General features: G+C 37.7%; 1 protein-coding gene across 1 annotated transcript in view; it reads right to left on the bottom strand.

Moving 5' to 3' along the window:
- Positions 1–1310: 1310 nt before the first annotated feature.
- The window catches only part of LOC143281061 (serine/threonine-protein phosphatase 4 regulatory subunit 3-like), a 34771-nt gene continuing 11960 nt past the window's right edge, over positions 1311–24121 (bottom strand). The window contains exons 5-16 of the mRNA XM_076585977.1: positions 22810–22959; positions 21978–22022; positions 20887–21003; positions 19377–19431; positions 17491–17567; positions 16534–16636; positions 14685–14843; positions 12347–12516; positions 11370–11515; positions 9860–10053; positions 8356–8660; positions 1311–7296 (exon numbers count right to left, since the gene is read on the bottom strand). Coding sequence (XP_076442092.1) covers positions 7186–7296; positions 8356–8660; positions 9860–10053; positions 11370–11515; positions 12347–12516; positions 14685–14843; positions 16534–16636; positions 17491–17567; positions 19377–19431; positions 20887–21003; positions 21978–22022; positions 22810–22959 — 1632 coding nt within the window. The 3' untranslated portion in view covers positions 1311–7185. The remainder of the gene's footprint in view (positions 7297–8355; positions 8661–9859; positions 10054–11369; positions 11516–12346; positions 12517–14684; positions 14844–16533; positions 16637–17490; positions 17568–19376; positions 19432–20886; positions 21004–21977; positions 22023–22809; positions 22960–24121) is intronic.

Below are 24121 nucleotides of genomic sequence, written 5' to 3'. Positions count from 1 at the left end.
CAGATCACCACTATTGACTAACCCCTTCACTGCAGAACTTTGATGAAATGTGATCTGTAGTGTAATTTGTGGACTTGTTATACTTTTAAGCGTTGTAATTGGTTTTGCTGAATAAAAGTAATGCAGCCCCAAGAGGATGAAGTCCAAATAAAGAAAGGCTACAAACATCCTGACCTGTACACTCCGTCTTATCTCTGTGGAGTGACAACCATCATTGACAAGCATACACTTCAGCAGCAGTCAAGGGTATAAGAAAGAGTTTGGGGAATTCTTCGATGTGTAATTCTGGATATTCATCCAAGCCAGTGAAATTATCAGGGAAAAAAGAATAAATATTTTCAGTTCCTGTTTTTTCAAATAAACAGTACTTCAATCATCCATTTTTTCCAAAATCTTCTCCTGTTCTGATATTAAACCAACTTCAATGTAACTTTCAACAGTGTTTGATTTTAAGTCAGTTCATACTGTTCTTGATTTTGGACACTCGCACTAATGGAGGACACTTGCTGCAGCTACTTTCGGTTTCTCTGCCTGGGGAGAGTAGTCTCTTGTACAGGACAGGAATCTGATCCATGCTGGAGTCTGCAGTCTAAAACAGCTATCCACTCCACGCAAGTTCCAATGTTTTCCTATCCTAAAGGTATATTTTTGTGTAATGAACAAGTCGTGATCATCTTGAAAAATAACACAATGCAGTCAGTTTCTCATGGAAGCATTTGGACAAAGCCATATATGCGATGCCACATCTGCTAGATAGATGCCCAACAGCAGCATATCCCAATGCACTTGCCTCACAAAGCAGGGTGAAGGAAGGTTAATGTACAGCACCAGCAATGTCAATGGAATATACTCCAGGTTTTAATAAATCAGAACAAAGAACTTCAGAAAAATTAGACTGTACTGGAAATTTATGTTTTCTATATCATTTCGAATGAATATATGTAACATTAAGCTACAAATTCACCGATGATATGATTTTTTTGTGATGCGATGACAAAAAAAGAAATCAGTTTTCAGTTTCAGTAGCTCAAGGAGGCGTCACTGCGTTCGGACAAATCCATATACGCTACACCACATCTGCCAAGCAGATGCCTGACCAGCAGCGTAACCCAACGCGCTTAGTCAGGCCTTGAGAGAAAAAAATATATATATGTAAAAAAAGAAGAAAAAAAAGAAATGACTGTACTAAATTCTGATTACTGAGCTGAAAACCTTAACTGTCCAGATTTTCACACAAGGCAGACAGAAAGTAAAGCACTCCTTTCTTTTTAAATGATGTCCCCCAACCCACCCCCTCCCTTAGCCTTCCTCCTGTCCCAACTGTACCAAAAAAGTGAAAATGCATGCATATGGTTTTTGTTTTAACATGACGCTGGTAATGACTTCACAACTGAGCATCAATATCTAAAATAAAATAATAATAAAAAATATTTAGAAAAAATGTAACCAGTTGGTTTTTGTTTTGATTTTTCTTCCTTTTTTGTCTTATAAAGAGCCTTTATTTACTGTACAATAATCTTACTTTTCGTGTATGTGAGGAAATGATCAAACGAAACAAAATAAGATGAAAAAGGGGTGACTTGTATCTTGTACTTTGCTCCAGTCAAAGATAGCATTCTAGTGCCGTTTCAGTTTCACGAACCCATGAAAACATGTGATCTGATCCAACAGTTCACCATGTCTGCTTTGGGATGGTTTGGGGAGAGGGGGCAGTGGGGAAGAATCCAGTGCATGATCTCAAAAGCTGCCCTGATTTTTCTAAGTGCTGCCTCCATTGCTGAAGTCTCACCCTTCACAAGGGTTTTTGTGTAAAGATAATCTACACACCTTGCTATCTCATGCACACATCTGACATTACCAATATGCTGTTTACAGAGATCAGTGGGTACCCTTACATATAGAGACCAGCTACTGTTAAAGGTCCCATAGCCTTTTCATCCATCGGGGAAGTGAATTCATATCCATCATGTTTGTGGCTCCACACAGGAAGGTGGGACCCAAACCTCTCCTCCTGCTGTTTTAACCTTCCCAAACCAATGTCAGGTACCTATTCACACCTTGGAGGAGTGAGGAAAATCAGAGAGAGAAGTGCATTTTCCAAGGAAACAACATCAGGCCGACAAGGGGCCTCAAAACCTGATCACCGGTGAACACTGGGTCAGACATCCAATGTCTTAACCGATTCTGCCAAGACCAGCTGCTAGAAGACCAGACAACATGAGTCTGGTTTTGGCAAGCAGACCCTGGTCTGAAATTAGCATTCTGATGCCAAATTTCAATTATGAGGGTAAAATGTTCTTACTTAAAAAAAAACAAAAAACAAACAACAACAAAAAACCAAACTTATCAATGCACCTGTCATAGATCACATCTATTCTGAACATCAGTTCCACGTCTGATCATACTGCTTGCAAACAGCTCAGACTGCTATCATGGCTGCACAATATCTGTCACTCAAATGAAAAGAAGTGGATATTTTCATCAACAAAGACCCCTTGTCGATCTTGACAATTATTAGCACTGACAATATGTGGGAGTACTTTCTGAGCAATTCTAAAATTAATTTTGTTAGCAAGAGTACTGGTTAACATGAGCAGATTTCGCTTGTTCCTTGTAAGTCATGTTAGGTCAACTCCTTTGTATTATTTTCATTTGTAATAGAAACAGTGCAAATGTAGACAAACCACACTTCCATTAGCTCTAACACACATCTGACTGAGTGGACAGAGAGAAAATGTATGTATAAAAGTCTAACAATAAAAACCCCCCAATATATATGCTATCTCCTTGTAAGTTTGTGCAAACAATCATATAAACATGTGCAGTTTACCCACCGGCACACAGACAAAAACCATACCAATGGTCTCCCTTTTCCAGTCTTTTCCGGGTTTATTTTGCATACATGTCCAATACCAAACAGCCAAGCTCCTCACACACACACGCACACGCATACCTGTGCACACACACATGGAGACAATGAGAAGAAAATAGTGACTCATTCTTATCCATACACCTGATTAAAACAGGATAAGAATCTATCTAAGAACTGTAGAAGATGTTGCTCTTTTAACAATAAAGTTAAACAGGTTTTGTTTGCCTGTCTGACTCTCTTCATCAGACATTTTTTTGGCTGCTTCAGATCTGCTGGAAGTTCCTACACATCAGCTATTGAAATAAATAATGAATCAAATAATTACTTGAACAAAAAAAAAAAAGAAAAAAAAAAAAAAGTAAATTATGTATACAAATATTAATATCCAGAGAATATGCTGAATAGGTTGGCAAAAACCTGAAGTAAAGTGACTGGCTGCCTATGAGGCACCATCTAGCCAGGATGGTCATGCCCGGAGGAAGGAAGTGGATAATGTATCAAGTATTTCATTATTTTTTTTCTTGTTGGTCATCATGTGCTCTTGTATGCCAGTATGCAGCACTGTACATATACGTTTCATGCAAGGTGCTCCTACTGATAGGTGAGTCTGCACAGTACTAATACTTAAAAAAATTTTTTTTTTTTTTTTTTTAATCAGCTCATCTTAAGCATTTTTTTTTTTTTTTTCTAAACTAGTACTCTGTACAAGCAGGAAATGTTTTTTTTTTGTATATCATTATTAATCAGCTTATCTTCTATAGTGTCCCTTTTTTCAAACTGGAAAGAAATACTGAATACAACTTTTTTTTCCTTCCAAAAGCACATATATCTTAATCAGTGTCTTCTGTATAATAGCACGATTTCTCTTATTGAAAAAACTGCATTTACAAACCGGTAAAAAAAGAAAAAGAAAGAAAGATGGTCATAATGGAGTTGTATGCTGGGGCATGTTGATTTCAAACCAGAAGAAAAAAAGTAAAGAGAACAGGCAGAAGGAATGAATCACCAGAAGGAAACAACAAATGACAAAGAAATACCAGGAAGGAACAGACAGACCAATGAAACGGAATTATGTTATTGCCGGCCATGTGTGCAAAAGGGTCCACAAGGCAAACACCCATATGGCACATGACTTGAGATCCTCCTTTGGCTGCAAATGGCAACCTACTTCTGTGGAATTTCACTGAAATAAGGCCATTCCTTAACCCATTCAACCCTAGGGGGTTTACAGCCTAGGCAGGTTTGCCAATCATACTGATGCAGAAAAATGCAGACAACATACTAAAATCAACAGGTTTTTCCTCCAAAATGACACACGAGGACAAGCGGGAAATACTGTATAAGTCAGTTCCTTGTGCTTGTGGTTTAGGCATATGTAGGAATGTGGAAACTGTTTAAATGAACAAATTTCGACACCTGAGCATTGCTCAGGCACAGGTTTCAATGAGTTAAGTCTGAGACGTTCAAAGAAACTGAGTGAGGGTGAATGGAAGTCAGAAAATAAATGCTTGTAGCATGTGCTGAAAATAGTGTTGAGCACAGCTGAGGTGAGGAGGGATGGGGATGGGAGGGATGGACAGCTGAGGGTAGGCTGGGACTAAGCCTGTAATGCTGTAATGATCTGCTGGGTCGTCGTCAAGATGGCATCCGGTCATTGCAAATAACCTCTGATGTCAAACTGCTGACAAGAATGTTTATGCCTCTTGTCAAACCAGCTGAACTCTGTCGAGTCCCTCCAGGCAGACTGTTGCCATATCAACTTTTTTCTCAGATCCACACGGTGACTAGAAGAGTACATGAAGAAAAGCCCCCGCCATGAAGGTAAAAATCTATTCTTTTTGTATGTAATGTGTTCACATCTAAGAAAAAGAGTGAACTGAGTGGGGCAACATGTTCAAAATGGATTCCTACCACAATGTTGACATGAATGTCATGGATTTATTGAAAGTTATGTAAAATGTGCACACACAATCACATACACAAAATAGGACTTCAAAGCACTTCAAATTTGTCACCACAAAGCGACATAGATTCTCAGTTCACTATTTCTCGCAAACACACTGGGAGTTAAATGAAATGCTTCGTATCTGTCCAGGCTGACTGAACATTTAACTTCAAATAATGAACAGTGTGCCTTATAAATAAGCAAAGGATTCTTCCGTTACAACTTAATGCCACAGGAAAACAATACATACAACAGTAGTAAAGCAGAAACCATAAAGAACCAAAAAGGAAGCACATTTTTGCACAGCAATCTGCCTTTAAAAAGCTCACAAATTTGAATTCATACTTCTCCAGGTTCTTTGTTTCACAGCTACACAACAGAGTTTTTTATGCAGATTACACACAGCTTCCGGGTAAAACGATTATCATATTCACTCTTAATCAGACATGGTTTGAAAGTGCTACTTTGATTTTAAATTCCACTAAGCTTGTATATTGAGATGTATGTAGTATTGTGTGTGGATGCATGCATATGAATGTATATGCATGTATGTGAATGCACGAGCATGTGTAAGGGTATGCATGCAAGTGGGTGTGTACATACATGTATGTATCAATTTTCAGTCAACTGATGGTCATCTGCTTTTGATCTTTCTGAGGCAAAAAAGGAAGTTTGTTTTCCTAATAACTTGATGAACAGAAATGGACTGGAGTGGATGGAAGTTTTCTTGTGATTTGCAATCTAAATGAACTGCTTTTTTGTATGCCATACTCTTACCATTCTTTTTCAACATTTCAACAGCTTAACTGTCTTGTTCAATTGTTCTTAATTGTCTTGTACATACACCTAAAAAGGTAACAATAAAATAATTAAAAAAGAAGAGAAAAAAATCATTAAGGACCCAACTAAGAGGCTGTTTCAAGACAACGGAAAAGCATCTCTTTGTTCATCTATCAAACCTGAACAGACAGGAGCATCCTCAGAGGGCAAGTAACTTGCTGCTGCTGCTGTCTCCTGAATTGTGCCCATTGCATCAGTAGTTTCTGTTCCTGCCAGTCACAGGCTTTGTGGCATACTAAGTGTAATGCTCTCTAACATAAAGTGACAGGAAAAAAATCCATAATCTAAAACATTCCTGCTAACTGTAACGAGTGTCCAAGTTTTTAAAAATTCAGTTTCCGAGTCGTACTTCACAGAAATGCCAGTTTGCGTACACACAACACATTGCATGACAGCTAGGAGTTAATCAAAGTAGGAAAACTGAAGACACTAACTGTGAAGGATATCACCCCCTTCACCCCCACCCTGGCATCAAGTCTCTGACCCTTAAAGATAACATTGTGATAATTTCCATGGTGAAACCTTACTGTGCTAAGAAAATAAAGGTGTAAGTGGATGTACAGCAACAGGTGGGTCAAAAAGGGAGACCAGAGTTTGAGATACCATACAGAGCATAGCTGGATACAAAAACAGAGCATGTGAAATTTCAGTTGTGTGCCTGCACATATCTGTCTCTGGATCTCAGCAGCTACGCCACCAACTTGCAAGTGAATATTGCCTTTTTCTTAACACCAAGAGAGACAACACAAAAGGAATAAAACTTTCTGTACAACCCCAAACTATACTGATGCCTTTCCTCTTCACTCGTACAGTATTAACTTGAGATACTATTGTACAAAAGGACAGGTTTTGCATTAAAACACACTGCACAGCAACTAAACCAGTTAGTCTTGCCAACATAGCTGGCGACAGGCACCAAAACTACGGATTAAAAGACACAAAAAAATAATAAAGCATTTGGGGAAGAAATCAAGATAATAAATAGAAAAGTATAAACAAACTCCAGACTGGAATGATACATGATGTACTGTGGCTCCACATTTATTGACTGCTTGCTCATCTTTTCTCTAAAATCTTGTACACTTTCATAAAAAAAAAGAAGAAACCTGCGTTTCTGTTATCACCACATTCTGCAGAAAGAGACAAGAATAGAAAAAAAGTTGTTGTTTTTTACAGTGGGAGAAGTCTTAGGGAAAAAAAAGAGAAAGTGAGGAAAAAAAAAAAAAAAGATGGAATGGACAGAAGCCAGGGCGTCATCAATCAAGTCCTGCAAGCGGCGGGGAGAAACACTGCAGCAGACACAGACTGTCACTCAGAGACCAGAGGGCAGCGGACACGTGGTGTTGTCTCTCAGCTCAAGTCTGTGTGCCTCCAAACACAGCATGTCTTGCCCCCTTGTTTCTCATCAACTCCACACACACACACAGTCACCTCATCTCTCTCTCACTCACTGCCTCACAACAAAGCATGGTTTTCCACTAATTTCTATAAGTGCGTGTCCTGAACTGAGCACAGAAATGTCCTGATGTTAGGTCCCTAAACGAGGTCGCTTTGGTGATGGTCCTATGACGTCTTCCTCTACCTCTTCTTCCTCTTCTGAATCCTCGTCTGGATAGTCCACAAGCCCACGGAGACCAGGCTGCAACACAATACACCTGATGCATCACAAGTCATTAACTGGTGGCAATGTATCAAAGGCTGAGAAAGGCAAATATCCATGAATATGTTATACCACAGTGGTGCACTCAATCATAGGGACGATTCATGACAAGGGCTCCAACCCAAAGACATTATACAATGATCTCAAAACCATAAAATGAACGGGCATCATACATCAATAAACTACTAACCCCCCCCCCCCCATCCCCCCCCCCCCCGCCCCCCTCCTCATCAACCCATCACCCAACTGCAGATGAAGAAGCACAAACCAGTACAGGCTGACAAAACATAACACATTAAGTGCAATACTTATGAAGCATATATATTGCATCCCACGCTCTCCTTTATTTTCTCTTCCTTCATTAGATACTGAGTGGATGTCTGGATGCTAGTCATTTGGATGAGATGATAAATCAAGGTCCTGAATGTAGCATGTACTTAGCATACAAAAAAGAACCCACAGCAACAAAAGGGTTGTCCCTGTGCAAATTCTGTAGAAAAATCCACTCAGGAAAACAAATGCCCTTGCACGCAGGAAAAAGAAAATTCAGGTGGTGCTGCACTGTAGTGATGAGCTCTCCCTTGGGAGAGCAACTTGAATTCACGCAGAGAAATCTGTTGTGACAAAAGAGCAATACAATACAACGCAAACCCAAGGGAAGGAAGATAAACTGTCCAGACTGGAAAAAAATCGTCAGTAAGAAAACTGAAACAGGCCCGAGACAGTGCAGCGCCTTCTTTCGTTCTTCAGTTAAGCATGTTATAACTGTAAGTGATATTAGATGAGGATGGGGGAAGAAAACTGCTATGGAGGGAAAAAGTAACTAATCACATATGAGTCAGTAAGTGTATGTGTGTTTATGTGTGTGCATGTGTGAACATGCATTTTCTGATATTCAAAAAAATCAATTCAAGAAGTGTGGTGTTAAGATAATAGAAAAATAACTGAATGAAGTTTTGTAATACCAAAAAAACAACAACATACATATATATATTTTATTGAAAAACAAACAAACAAACAAAAAGGGAAATCCTATACCTTCTTTGTGACTGTGTTGGCCTTGTCCACAGGCTTATGGGAGGTGGTGGAGGTGGGTGAGGACTGAGGTGTGGGACACACTCGCCCAGGAGACGAAGGGGAGTCAGGGCTGCCGGGGCTGCCAGGACTGGCCGGGCTCCCCGGGCTGCCAGGGCTCCCCATACTGGCGGGGGTTCCTAGCAGGTTGGACAGAGGGGTGTTGCTGCCTGTTTTGAGGTTGATGTTGATGGGGCCGGATTTGTGGATTAGTCGCTGAGGGACCTCCCTCACCTCCCCCGGGTCCTTGGCTGAATCCGTGTACAGAACTGTAATACCACACCATCAGGCTGTCATTTTCTTCTTCTTCATTTGTGGGCTGCGACTCCCACATTCAGTCGTATAAATGAAAGGGCTTTTACATGTATGACTGTTTTTACCCCCACCATGTAGGCAGTTATAGTCCCTTTTTGGGGGGATGCATGCTGGGAATGTTCTTGTTTCCACAACCCACCAAACGCAGACACGGACAATGGGTTTTTTAACGTGTGTACTTGATCTTCTGTATGTTTGTAAGGTGTGCAGACCTGCTAGTGCCTGAACCTGTTTTCGAGGATGTGCATGCTGGGTACATTATTGTTTCCACAACCCACTGAACGCCGACATGGATTACGGGATCTTTAATGTGCATATTTGATCTTCTGCTTGCGTATACACACTAAGGGGGTTCAGGCACTAGCAGGTCTGCACACCTGATGACCTAGGAGATCGGAAAAATCTCCACCCTTTACCCACCAGGCACATTACCAGGATTTTAACCCAGATTGAAAGTCCAACGCTTTAACCACCTGGCAGCTGTACCCATCAGTTTGTCATTTATGCATGCACTCTCTTAGCTGAATCTGTGCACAAACTGTAAAACCACACAATCAGTTTGTAAGACAATGATGCATGCACAAACACTTGCGTGGGGTTTTGTTTCTTAATCAACTCTCTGTTTAAACTGTTTTTGAAAAAAAAACAACAACCCCTCTCTCTCTCCTTGCCTGAAGTCATGTACAGAACTGTAAACCACATGATCAGTTTGTCACTGGCACATGCACACATTTTAGTGGGGTTTATTTCTGAACTTTTTCCATTTACATGGTTTCTTTGACATTTCCTAATTCTCTCTCTCCATTAACAGTTTCTAACTTCTTTATTTCCTCCCAAATAATGAAGGTCATCAGCTTTGTCAAGCTGATTTAAAAATACAAAGAAGTTATTGCTTAGAATAACGATAGGCACAAACCAGTTCTTTTTTTTTGTTGAAAGCACAATTTGGTTATCATGAAGACAGATAATGTGCAATATTACCATGTCTGTTACAACAAACAGTAAGTTCTACAATCCAGAAAATTTTGTTTGTTACAGCAAACAGCAAGTTCTATAAACCTGAAAATTCTCTCTGTTACGGCAATTATCAAGTTCTTTTCTTTCCTGAACCTGTGAAGTGAAATGTTTGGAGGACAGCTCCAGTGCCACTCACCCCGTTTGTGTTCCCACATTTTCTGTATGCTGTCGAGATCAGTTTCCAGTTTGTGCTTGAGGATGTCAGTCATGGGCGGATGTCCATCCACATCCTCTGTGTCCTCATCCTGGTCAAACCACAGCTCCTCCTCCTCCTCCAGGGAGCGCACGTCACGCCGGAAACGGCTGTTGCGAACCAAGGAGGTAGCATGGCTGCAAGTGCAAGGACATTCAAGCTGATTAAAACAAAACAAGTGATAACAAATAAGCAGCTTTAAGTACGAGTACAGTCCTGCTAATTGAATCAAATGCTAGGAAATAAGCAGTTGTAAGTGTGAGTTATGCTGATTAAAACAAAAACAAATGCTAAGAAATAATAAGCAGCTGTAAGTACAGTATAATCAATTAAAGCAAAGCAAATGCTAAGAAATATGCAGCTATTAAGTATAACTGCAAGGACAGTCACGCTGATTAAAACAAGTGTAAAGAAATAAATGAAAACAAATCTAGAGAGGTAATAACAGGGTTCCCAAAGTTGTGATTAAACATTTCACTTTTTTTTTCCAAACCAGACTATAAATCTTCCATACCAAAGACAAAGCCAAACTGAATACAAACTTTGTCTGACAGAGATTAGCAAATATCCCAGTATCATGGTATTAAATTTTCACCACTGTTTTCCCCCCATTGTGTTTAAATGCATCAAGCCCTTTGTTGAATGCTACTGTTAAAGAGTTTTATTAAAATTCAAACAATTTTCAAGACCCTGTAGGGTTAAACCTATTTTTCTCAAGACTTTTCCAGCCCTGGAAATGATCCTCTCATTTTTTTCCAAACTTTTCCACATTTCCATGACTGTGAACCCTGTAATAACATCTGTCACGCTTCTCCACAAACTTGATATGTTTTTGGAAAACAGAAACAGGTTCTAATCTAAGAGTATTGTGTACTGCTGACACAATCAAACATCACCAATGTATGTATCAAAAAGCATATGTCTGCGTTTCATTCAATTCATTAAACTGTTTTATGCCTATTCTCCGACTGTGATTATTGCATGTATATGATTGTGATTTCTGCATGTGAAGTTTCCTTGAACATTTAACATTCTGTCTCTTGTCTGTGTTCATGTTGAATAACTGTGATTCTTGTTCATTGTTTATGTAACATACACAACAAATGAATTTCCCTGACTAAAGATAAAGTATTCTGTAGTCTAACAAACTGGGGGATAATAAAGTATTCTGTATTCTAAATACTGGAGATAATGAAGTATTTCTGTATTCTAACACACTGGAGGTAATAAAGTAATGTGAGTTCTAAAATACTGGAAATAATATAGTATCCTGTGTTCTAAAATACTGGAGTCATTGAAATATGCATTCCTACATACTGGAGATAATAAAGTAATCTGTATTCTAAAATACTGGAGGTGATGAAGCATTATGTATTCTAACATACTGGAGATAATAAAGTGATCTGTATTCTAACATACTGGAGATAATAAAGTGATCTGTATTCTACTATACCCTTCCAGGTTTAGGCGATCTCTCAGTCTGTCCTGTTGTTGGTCGTAGCGCAGTTTCAGTGTTTCAAACGTCTTCACATACTTGATGCCCTCCAACTCTTTCTGGAAGTTCTCCACCACATGTATCGACAGGGTCTTTATGTCCTCCTGCAACACGAGTGGAGTGGTGGTCAGGCAGCTGGTTTGTCAGTTAAAGAAAGCAGCTCTCCCTGCTTCATCTCTGGCCTAGTAAAGTATCAAGGTTTTTTTTTTCCTCTGCTAGGCCTTCAACAACCTGTTTCCTATTCTGTGGATCAGGTGAAAATGAAGATCCCGAGTGCAATCAGCAAGCACAGAGAAAAAAAAAGATAGCTGTTCCCACCGAAAACATGTAGAAAGGTTGGCAGGTTAAAACATGTGATATGTAATACACATACACAAAAAGAACAGAAATGTTGTGCTGCCTTAAAACATTCCGTCTTCTCTCAGCAGCCAAAATTTCACTCTGTAAAAAAATAGTGAAATAATGTTTTCCTTTGTTGTAATTTGTAGTTATACACACATATAGACAAAGGAGGTTATAGTACTAGCAGTTCCAAATATATGCTGACCTTGAAAATGGGAAAAATCTCCACTCTTAACCCACCAGGTATTACCTGACATAAATTCTCAGACCTTTTCCTAATCTATCACAAGTGAATCATGTTGGTGTATTAACACAGGATATAAACATATACTTGGCTAAAGGTTTAACCTGAAAAACAGATATTTTCCACTAACACTCTCGATACTGAAAACAATTTCTTTGAGAATGGTAAGTGTGGTGAAATATAAATCATACAGAATTTAATACAAACACACTGTTTACAACTCTTATAAACGTACAAAATGTTGTTGAATACAAATCACAGATCTCTGAACATGTATTACTATCTACAACTCTGAGGAAGTTGTGGCGGATTTTAAATAATAGTGATTTGAAAATGCACAACTGCTTACAACTTTGATGAACTCGAACAACTCGATCAATGCAGAATTAAGAAGATTGTATCTGTCCCCATTGCGAAGGAACAGGCCGATAATGGGCTTGAAGAGATTGCACTTGATGATGTAGCGGTTATAGAACTCTTCTTTTAACCCAACGATCTTCCGCATGAAACGTAAGGCACCTGAAAATGTACAACAAAGATTGTCAGCCCCAGAATTAACCAAACTAGTACACCATTTCATAAATTATAAACAAAACACCTGGTAAAGAATGTGCTAAAACGATGAGTCAACTTGTCTATTTAGCTGGTACTTTCTGGTAAAGATCAGCAGTGACAATGGTGGTCCATAGAATGAAAGCCGATTACAAAACTCATTGTGTTTAAATTGAAGTAAAAACAAGAGAGGCAAGGCCTTCAAGACTCACTTGTGATACACTTAAAAAAAACACCAAAAAAAACAAGCTTTTTATGTATTGAGTATGATGCATTTACTGTTATATTTATATTTTTTATATTCTCTAAACTTGGCACTTTGATCTGATATTCGACCCAACACAAGATCCGTCATTATTTTCATTTTTTGTTCAAACAGGAACTTCTTTTGCTAAGCATGGAAGTTTTGTTTATTGCAAACGTTTTGGCGCAGACAGTAAAACAAGGGAAATTACTCTGCTGGGGGACTTAGTTTGCTTTAAACTGATCTTTCTCATCTTAAACATTACATTTTGAAATTATACTCAATACATAAAAAGCTTGGATGCTTTTTAAAAAGTGCATCACAAGTGAGTCTTGAAGGCCTTGCCTCTCTTGTTTCAAAATGTAATGTTTAAGATGAGAAAGATCAGTTTAAAGCAAATTAAGTCCCCTAGCATTAATTAGAGTAATTTCCCGCTTTTACTATCTGCACCAAAACGTTTGCAAAATAAATAAAACTTCCATGCTTAGCAAAAGAAGTTCCTGTTTGAACAAAAAATGATAATAATGACTGCTCTTGTTGTTGGGTCAGAATATCAGATCAAAGTGCCAAGTTTAGAGAATACAAAAAATATGAATACAACAGTAAATGCAGTTTGCATATAATTAGGCTTCATTTTTTATTTTTTTGTGCCCATCCCAGAAGTGCAATATTGTTTTAAACAAGATGACTGGAAAGAACTGAATTTTTCCTGTTTTTATGCCTAATTTGGTGTCGACTGACAAAGTATTTGCAGAGAAAATGTCAATGTTAAAGTTTACCACGGACACACACACACAGACAACCGAACACCGGGTTAAAACATAGACTCACTTTGTTTACACAAGTGAGTCAAAAAGCAGCATCAAATGCGCATCAAATTTTACTTTTGCCACACAGTAAAGAATAACTGTGTGCAGATGACAAATCTAACAATTGCTACCATACTCATAAAACTTTTTTTTTTATATATGGTTATAACTAGATAAACTGGGCAAACATTATTCAAATGCAGTAACAAAATCCACATATTCTAAAAAATACTTTTTCAAAACATGATGTGATAACACACACAAAAAAGAGGTGAAAATTATGAAGCAATATGTACAAATTAACAGAATGGTTGTGCTTACTGCCATGTCCACTATTAAGATTACCTGAATGTCTGTGAGACAAGTTAGAAGAGCATGCCAGCTTAGCATCAGTAAACCACTACAAAGTATGTGAAAGTGAAAGTTCTTACCAATGGTTTAGTTAAAAATTCAAATAAAAATCATTTGCATAGTTATCCAAAGAAAATAATCCTGTGCTCAATTCTATCTTGTGTTACTTTTTTTTTGTCACAACAGATTTCACTGAGTGAAATTCATGCTGCTCTCCTTGGGGAAAGTGTGCTGGCACAGTTTACAGCTATTCGTTTTCCTATCAAAGTAGATTTATCGGCCATAGCTACTTTCGTTTTCTCCGCATAGGCGGGTAGTAGTTTGCACAGGACAGGAACAAGACCCTTGCCGGAGTCTGCACTAGTGTGTCACGGTTAAGTATGTGTAATTAAAGTGGATTTTTCAATACAATGAACTTTGCCAGTTACAACCCTTTTGCTGGCGCATCTTCTTTTGCATTTGGTAAATGCATACTGCACATGGGACCATGGTTTATCTTCTCATCCAAATGCATGACTATATCCTGACATTAATATTGTTTACTCTTGTATCTGTACTGAGTCTGAATATGTACACTGCTCCTGCTGTATGAATTAACCAGGCAACCTATCCTTTTTCTGCATATTTCCCACGTAGTGTATTGTGTACGCATAAAAAATGAAAAAAACGACGACTGATCCAATGGCACAGGACAAAACAAGAAGAAGAACAACAACAACCCTCAAACTCACAGAGAACAAGGAAGGAATGCCTGGATGCCAGCAGCACGACGACCCTGCTGAGGAGGTCCCTGCTGATGATGAAGTGCTTGATGTGGTACGTGTGGTGCTCCGCACAGAATGACAGCAACTCCAGGATCAGGCTCAGCAGCTGAGCCGTCTGGTAGTCATCTGGACAACATGCAACCAGTCTTTTATCACTGATACTTACATAGTGCCTATCTAGTGATCTGGACAACATGCAACCAGTCTTTTATCACTGATAATTACATAGAGCCTATCTAGTCATCTGGGAAACATGCAGCCAGTCTTTTATCACTTATACTTACAAAGCGCCTATCTAGTCATCTGGACAAAACGCAGCCAGTCTTTTATCACTTATACTTACAAAGCGCCTATCTAGTCATCTAGACAACATGCAGCTGGTCTTTTATCACTGATATTGACATAGCGCCCATCTAGTCGTGGACATGTAGCCAGTCTTTTATCACTGATACTGAGCACCTATCTGGTGATCTGGACAACATGCAGCCAGTCTTTTATCACTGATACTTAGCACCTATCTAGTGATCTGGACAACATGCAACCAGTCTTTTATCACTGATACTTACATAGTGCCTATCTAGTGATCTGGACAACATGGAGCCAGTCTTTTATCACTGATACTTAGCACCTATCTGGTGATCTGAACAACATGCAGCCAGTCTTTCATCACTGATACTTTCATGGTGCCCGTCTAGTCATGTCTTTTATCACTGATTCTTTCACAACACTTATCTAGTCATCTGGACAACATGCAGCCGATCTTTTATAAACTGATACTTATACAGCACCTACTGAGTCAACTGAAAAACATGCATCCAGTCTTTCATAACAGATACTTATTTTGTACCTGTCCAGTCATCTGAACAACAGGCAGCCAGTCTTTTATCACTGATAATAATACAGCGCCTATCTTTGATGAGAGATCAAGCTCAAAGTGCTTTGCAGAGTCATTTCCACAACAGGATGTCAGCCTGGGTAGAGCTGACAGAGAACTTCCTAAGGTGCTCATCATTCGTTTCCAGTGCCACTCAGTAATGCACACATTCACATGCCTATCAGAGTGCATATTACTACAGAATTTTGCCTGGGACAATTCTGTTATTGCTGTGCTTTTTTTCTTTTTCTTTTTGTGAACTAAGTGCATGCACATGGGACCTCGATTTATCATGTGAACCGAATGACTAGCATCCAGATCACCACTCAAGGCATTGTGGAGGGGGAGAAAACACTCACAGGCTTCTCAAAATCAGAACTTTTATCAATGCATCTGTATGTTAAAATTTACTGAAGTTAGCAAAATGTTTTTAAAAGCACAAATAAATGATTATTTATGTTGACATCTTGAACCAAAGCCAAGACCAAACTGATCCTTCAATGTTGATACCCGCTCCTGTCACCTTAAAGACAAGACATGATCTGCCTTAGACATATTCTGCATGAATATGCTAACCTTAGCAGGGAAGTGAAGTGCTTAATACATCCACAAAGGATGTGAGTGAGGGACCGTGACGGACTGTGAGTGAATCCTATTTTTGTGAAGGTAAAGAACTAAAAGCTCTCCCACTGGGTTTTCTCTCTGTTGAATTTAGGAACGCAAAAATCAGCAGCAGAAGATTGCAAATTCTTGAATAAACCACATAGTAATAGGTGTCATATCAATCAGAACATATTATGTCTACGCTGTTTTGTAAACTGATTCCTGTTGTGCCATGTCTTTTGGCAAACACTTCAAAATACTTTTCAAAAACATTCTGTAACAGTTTAAGTCTTTCCGAAATACATATTATGTAAAACCCAGTGACCTGAATCTCCTTACCTCTGCTTGGTTTCTCATCAGCAGTGACGGCAAAAAGTGGAGCTGTCAAGACGTGAATACTGTTCTTGTAGAAAAAGGTCAGGAACTCTGCCTTCTCTGTTTTCTGCACAATGTTGCACCAGTTCACAAAGCCTGTAACTCTTACACCAGTTTGCTAAGCCAGTAACTCTTACACTAGTTCTGTGAGCCAACATCTGTTACACCAGTTCAGTTAGCCAATAATTGTATTGTCCAAGCAAAAAAAAAGCCACCATTAATCAAAAACTATAAAACAAGAAGATCAAACATCAAATTTAATATTCGAATGTGTTCAAACCTCTCTTTGCAATAAATCTGACAAAGAATTTCCAGAAAAAAAAAAAAAAGAATTAGATCAAAAGTTTCAACTGAAACAGACGATACGTAAAACAAGGGAGACAACAACAAAAAAAAAGAAAAAAAAAGAAGAGTTATCAGCCACAGCAGCATCCAAAAAGATACTTAAGAAAAAAAGTAATACCAAAACAGAAAAATTACAAATTTATAATAATGTGAGCAAAATATGTGCTCTTTCCATATCTTTCAAACATCCATGTGCACAAAATACAAATAATCATGCATAATAATCTTGACAAGCTGCTAGCATCTTGAGAGCATTCCCACCCCCCACCCACTTTCAATAAAACTTCTGTCATAATGATTGTTACTGAACCTCCAAACACAGTCCTAAAAACAGTTAAACAACCTGAAGACCTTTGAATAAGTAGTTAATGCAACCCTCAGACTTTCATCCTGAGGGAAAAATAATCGCAAATCATTCACCAAACCATGAATCACTTCCTAAATGTTCAACACTTACAAGTATACACTTGCTATTGTAAAGTTCTAAATGATTTCAGACAGTTAACAAGGAGAAAAAAACTGACAAGCAAAGTGAAATGATTCCTGCTGTTTGAATAGTGACAAGACAAAACTTACATTGGCAGTGGCCAGCATGTTCTCTGGGTCCAGCAGTAGACGCAAGATGCCAATCAGCTGCATGGCCCCACCCAGCTCTGCAACATAAAACATGCCATCAATGGGGCGCAATAGCCGAGTGGTTTAAGCGTTTGACTTTCAATCTGAGGGTCCCCAAGTTCTAATCTCTGTAATGGCGACTGGTGGGTAAAAGGTGGAGACTTTTCTGATCTCCCAGGTCAACATATGTGCAGACCGGCTTGTGCCTGAACCCCCTTCGTGTGTATACGCAAGCAGAAGATCAACAACGCACGTTAAAGATCCCATAATCCATGTCAGCGTTTGGTGGATTATGGAAACAAGAATATACCCAGCATGCACACCCCCAAAAGCGGAGAATGGCTGCCTTCATGGTAGGGTAAAAACAGTCTTACACATAACCCACTTGTGTACATACGAGTGAACGAGGGAGCTGCAGCCCACGAACGAAGAAGAAGATATCGTCAATGAACTCACTTTACTGTCCTTACAGGTCTGCTCATTTAGGTTTTTTTGTTTTGTTTAAGTGGAAAATCTGTGTTCATTAATTCTAAGGGGTCACAGTAGTATTACTGATGTATTTCAACTTTGAAAATTCTAGAATGTGAGAGAATGAAATTTGAGTGTGAGGTGCAAGAGGTGGCAGTGGAATGTGGCCCATGGGTGGGGTGGTAAAGAGAGAAGTGGGAGGGCAGAGGTTGACCTGGGGCTGGTTGAAGAGTTTATGTGAGAGAGAAAAAACTTCTCTCTTTTTTTTTTGGTGGTGGTTTTTTTTATGCCATGTCCCTTTCTACACTTTGAATGTACCAAACTTTTACAATGTCATGTATGTAAAACTTCATTTTGCCACTGTACAACTGTACTAGCTCATGCCGTCTTTAAACCCACAAGCCAATTTTTCCTTGTATTTTTATGATGATTTTAAAGCGATTTAATTAATTGATTGAAGGGATTGCACCAAAACAATTATTCTCATCACCAGCAGTAAAGCAACATGTACTGCCTAATGATACTGTTGTTTTGCAATGTTTGTGTGTTTGCTGTCAGTCACATGAAACTGCTGATATGATATCGACATTACATTTGTCTCCAATCTTCACTCTACAGTGTGTGGATGTACCAAGTATGAATGAGAACAAGTGCATCGCTACAGATACTGCTACAAAATGGCAAGAACTTTGGCAGTCTTGAACTCTGAAACTTCATAAAAGAGATGGAGACGGGAAAGAAGAAGAGAAATAAGACATGATATGGGAAGTCAAAATGAACCTTGTGGAAAAATCCACCTGAGATTTGAACCAATGGTACAGCACAGAATGCAAGATTTGATGGCAGGGGGACCCTACCAACCAGGCAGAAAGCTGATTCTGTCTGACACATGCTGATCTATCATGCTGAATGCTATTTCCAGAAACTCTTACAAAGTGATGTGATGATACCAGTTCGGACTTTTCCTGTTGCAGAACAAAGCTGTTAGCATTTCTGTAAAGAAGACAAAAAAACATCACTGACCCTTGAGCAAATCCTGGAGGCACTAATTCCTGGGCCCATTTCTCACAGGCTTCTCCAGCATGAAATAACACATGATTATCTGTCAGATTTGTTTCTTTACTTGGATCCAATTAAGAATGGAAAATTCTTGAACCTTACAACTGAGGCAGATTAATTTTAATTTCTTTCTTCCTTCTGGGTGTCACACTTCCTTCTGTTGAAAATTCTTTTTTCAAACAATCATGAAAAAAAAGCATGCAATATCTACACAACGACCAAACATTACTACTATCCATAGTATTATACTTATTCTTGTCTCTTGTGACTGTATGTGCATGCTTTAAATCATACAGGTGTAATAGACAAAATAAACCCACCTGGATCTGAATCGTTGATCATCTGTTCAATGACTAGGTTGATCAAAACATCTTCCTGTAAATTAAAAAAAACAAATTATCAGGAAAAAAAAATGATGACAATTTCTTCAATCAACATGGTCATAACCACTCATTCTCCTTTCAATCTAAGTCTGAGTTTTTGAAAACCTGTATCAGTTGTGTAAGCATGTGAGTGCATCCAATCATTTTGCATTATTTAGCTGCCACCGACGCTGCACACTACAACAGAAACTGCTTCAGGTAACACTTGTCATGTGCTCTGAGACTGCCAAAGGCAATGATCAACCAGGAAGGGCTTAAACTTTCAATTTCAATTTCATGCGGTTACAAGAAAATATCAATTTTCTAATCTTAAGCAATGCAATCTCATGATCAGGTATTAAAAATAAAACATGATCAGGTATTAAAAATAAAGTGCTGATTGTTGCTACTGCCAGAAAAAGTTGTATAAAAGATCAGAAACAAGATTTAAAATATTCAGCAATACCAAATTGAACGCAAAGTTTTTTCTACTCATTTTACTGTGAAACCATGATGTTAACTACATTCTTTGATACAGATTATAGTTTCTTTTTGATTTGTGCTCACAGTCAGCTAAATAAGAAAAAAGCATTTGTTGAAAAGATAAGAGGTGAAAAACCTCAACAATACTTAACTCACATAAAAAAAACATAATACTTAACTCACATAAAAAAACATTCTTCATCAAAACAAAATCAGAAATCTGTGAGTGACAGAGATATTTCTTTGTCACATACAGCCCATCAGACCACACAAAAACTCACCTGAACATAAACAAACACAAAGCACACAAACATATGCAAATTTTTAAATAATCACTTACACAAACAAGAAATTGCTAAAAGGCAATGCAAACATCTGGGCGCAAAAAAAAGAATACAACATAGTAAAAATACCTAAATGTCAAGTCCAGAAAAAAAAAAGAAATATTCAAGGCTTAGTTATACACAAAAGAAAAATAAAAGTATAGGCCAGATAATAGGAAGAGACTGCAGAAAGAAAAGGCAAGAAACAAGAAAGACGAGGATAAGAACAGAAATAGAGCGAGCAATTGAAAAAAAAACCCCCAAAACATGGAATTTTAAGCACAGAAATTCTAGAAGGTGGGTACATTACTCACTCTGAAGAAGCTCCCAGCATCCCCGCAGTTGAGGGAGGGAGGGAAACAGTTTGGGTGGGGTGAGTGGGTTGTATACATATATGTGAGTGCATGAGTTTATGTGTTGCTGGAAATGAATGTTCACTTCCTCTTATTTCAGACTGAAGTACTTGCTTTTCTTACAAGTCAACTCTGATTTTATCAAATAAGTTATTGTAGTGCATATTTTATAATGAATGGTCATGTTCTAAAGGTGACTGCACTTCCCATGTTCAATATTATGTGTACTCAAGCCAAAAGCCAATTTTCTGTGAGGTTACAGACAATAAAGCTATATCTTATCTTGTTAACTAAAATGGAAAAGATTACCTCCTCTGTGCCCTGTGTTTCTTGCACAATAAACTCTCGCACCATGGACGGACTGAACTCTACAATATAAGAAAATATGTCGATAGCTGCAGACTTCATTTTCTCATCATCCAAACCCTGAAACAGCAGGAAATTTCAGAATATTAATTTCAACTTCATTCACTGCGTACATGAAACAGTATCATGGAATACACATTTATGACGGTTTTCATCTACACAAGAACCATACTTCAAATCCCAGGATATGGCATGCTGGGTACGATAATGTTTCCATTACCCACTGAAAGCTAACATGAATTAGACAATCTTTAATGTGCACATTTGATGTTCTGCATACATATGCACACAAAGGGGGTTCAGGCACAGGTAGGTCTGCAAATATGCTAGGAGATCGGAAAAATCTCCACCTGTAATCCACCAGGTGTGTTGAAACCAATAAAGGTTTAAAAAGACAGAAACATAGGGACACAACATTAGGCAAGAATCAAAACTAATCAGTGTTATCCAACTTGTCAATATAATATATAATGATATATACAATGAGTCTGTAAAGGGAAGCGACTGCTGTAGAGAATGACGTACTGGTTCAGGAGTAGCTTACCTTCCTTCAGTTCGTTGCTGGACAACGGAATCAACAGTCGGACTTACGAACGTGTCTCTCCCAATCTTTTACTGTGTTTAGGCCGTGTTTCTAGTCATAATGATTGGCTTCATTACAAGCGCCCACAGGCCAGCTTGAGAGAGTCAACAATAATGAATCACATGACCATTTTGTGAAACCTTGTATGTGGCCATAATAATGTTATCAATATGTACTGGAATCCTACCATTTTTAAGTTTACCAAACACAAAAACACACAAAATCATCAACCAAATTTGACAGACTCAGTTTTCACATGCAAATTTTTTCTTCCCTTTAATTATTACACTCAGAAAAGTGAACGAAAAGTCCAAGAACAATGTATTACTATTACATGAAGGAGACATTTACAGTTTTTGGTTTTTTTTAAATGTACGGAGACAGTTTAGACTAAAAGCACTTACTATCAAGTTGTTTATATTGCAAAAAAGTGTAAACAAGTGTTACTCACCAAAACAATTTCAACTGTCGACAAAATACCAAGATTTGATAATGTCTGGAAAGAAAAATACAAATCAGATTAAAATTTCAAATTCTCTTACTCTTCCTAAAAACAAACTAAATAAAAGGAAGACAAAAATATTACTACAAACATCATTGTACGTCATTTATGTACAGAAGTTAAACAACTGCAAAACAGAAGATAAACAAATCAAACCAAAATACTTTATAATTTGGAGTTCAGACTTTGCTTTAGTCAAACATTTATATTGAAAAATTATGGCCATGTAAATTTGAAACAAATGCAAAAATAACTTTGGAAATGTATCACAACAATGCATCAAACCATCATCATCAAAAACATACCAACCTTTGAAAACATCGGCAAATAAAGTACAGGCCAAAGCCAATAAGTTAAAAGCATCGAGTGAGAACACAACTGATGAGAAAGTGAGACTGAGCATGCCCACTGCAATAAGAAAGATATATTGGTATTCAGTACAAACAAAGCATTCAGGTGTTATTCATAAACTGGTGTAAAAAACAAAACAAAAACAAAAAACAAAAACAACAACAAAAAACCCTACTTAAAATAATGTTTAACTACTGAATAAATTGCCTTTCTTAAAGTCAAGCTAAATGTGAAAGAGACTTCCAAAGGAACCTTGTATCCTGCTGGAAGATCTATCCAGTTTCGTAACGTTTTTAATTTTAATATTTAAATATTCAGCAAAAACAACAACAACAATAATAAAACAAAATTTGTAAAAAAAGAAGAAAAGCTTACAGTGAACAAGCAAGTTGCAAATGGTTAACCAGCAATCAGTCAATGCCAATGTTACCTTGAAGAAATTTTCTCTGCTGGGTTGTTGTAGTGTTTGTGAAAACGTGCAAAACTCTTTCAGGAACATGACCAGATCTCTCCTGTGCTCATCTGAAGTCTCATCATCCGTCAGCTGAGCAAACAGTGTTGTCAGAAACTTGACATCTTCCTGTTCAATAAACAATGGCAATGTAATCGTGAGGAAAAAAAAAATCATGAATACATTGTCATCTTGTCATCTGTAACAGCTGTAAAATGCAGGACTGTAAAACAAAATGTCGCAAAACCAAACAAAGGAAACATTTTAAATTATTTTTTAAATTTGCAATTGTTATTGCTTTTTGATGAAATTGATGTTCAACAGGTTAAAATCCTGTTTGAGATTTTTTTTTCATCATCACGTCATTATACTTCATATAACTAGAACCTTTCACCACTTACCATTTACCTCGTGTTTTATTCATCCCATTGTTATGTTTCTTGGTTAATGGTTTGCTTTTTATTGAATAGATATTTCAAATTTAATTCCAAACTACATTTCCTCAGGATATATATTTTAAAGTCAACAGGGACATCTCTTAAATTAAACCAATTATTAGCTGTATTCTGGCTCTTGATGGTTTGACTGGCACTGAGTAATTTTTCAGTTCTTTGCTTTTGTTACTGGAGGTGGGATAACAGCTCAAAAACAATATAATCCCTTTATTTCTTCCTCTCAGGCAAGCGTCACACAGATTACTTGTGTAAAGCTCATCACTTTTGGTGCATGATGACCAAATCATGTTATGTCTGAAAGGAAAACAGCCTGCAAAGAATGCAGAATACCACTGGCAGTGCATGTTTTTTCTTGAGCCATTCTTGATTTTTTCTTCCATGATTCTGCGAGTCCTGAAATATTTTTTGTGTCCCATGCACCAAAAATGATGAGCTTCACATTAAAACGAAAAGTGCATAATGACAAAGACCATAATAATATATTACATACACTGGGGCAAAGAAGATAAATGATATATATTTATTATAAAATGAAGGCAAGACTGATAATGATATATCATATTGATAATGATATATAACACCAAAATTAGCACACACAAAAAAAACCCGAAAAAAACACAGTTATGTTTATAAAGAAATCTTGTTGATTTTTATTTCTTTTTCTTTTCTTTTTTTTAATCTGACACAAAATCTCAATGATTTCTTTTATAATTTTTTTAAAATCTGACAACTGACATGCATTATAGAAAAAAAACAAATAGCATCAACGCAGATTAAATACATATAAGAACAATTCTAATAATGAAATCTTAGGTTGAAAAAATATCAATCCCTCC

The sequence above is a fragment of the Babylonia areolata genome, chromosome 4 (genome assembly GCF_041734735.1).
Source record: "Babylonia areolata isolate BAREFJ2019XMU chromosome 4, ASM4173473v1, whole genome shotgun sequence".
NCBI classification, from domain to species: domain Eukaryota; kingdom Metazoa; phylum Mollusca; class Gastropoda; order Neogastropoda; family Buccinidae; genus Babylonia; species Babylonia areolata.
This window is presented reverse-complemented; position numbering and strand designations above follow the sequence as displayed.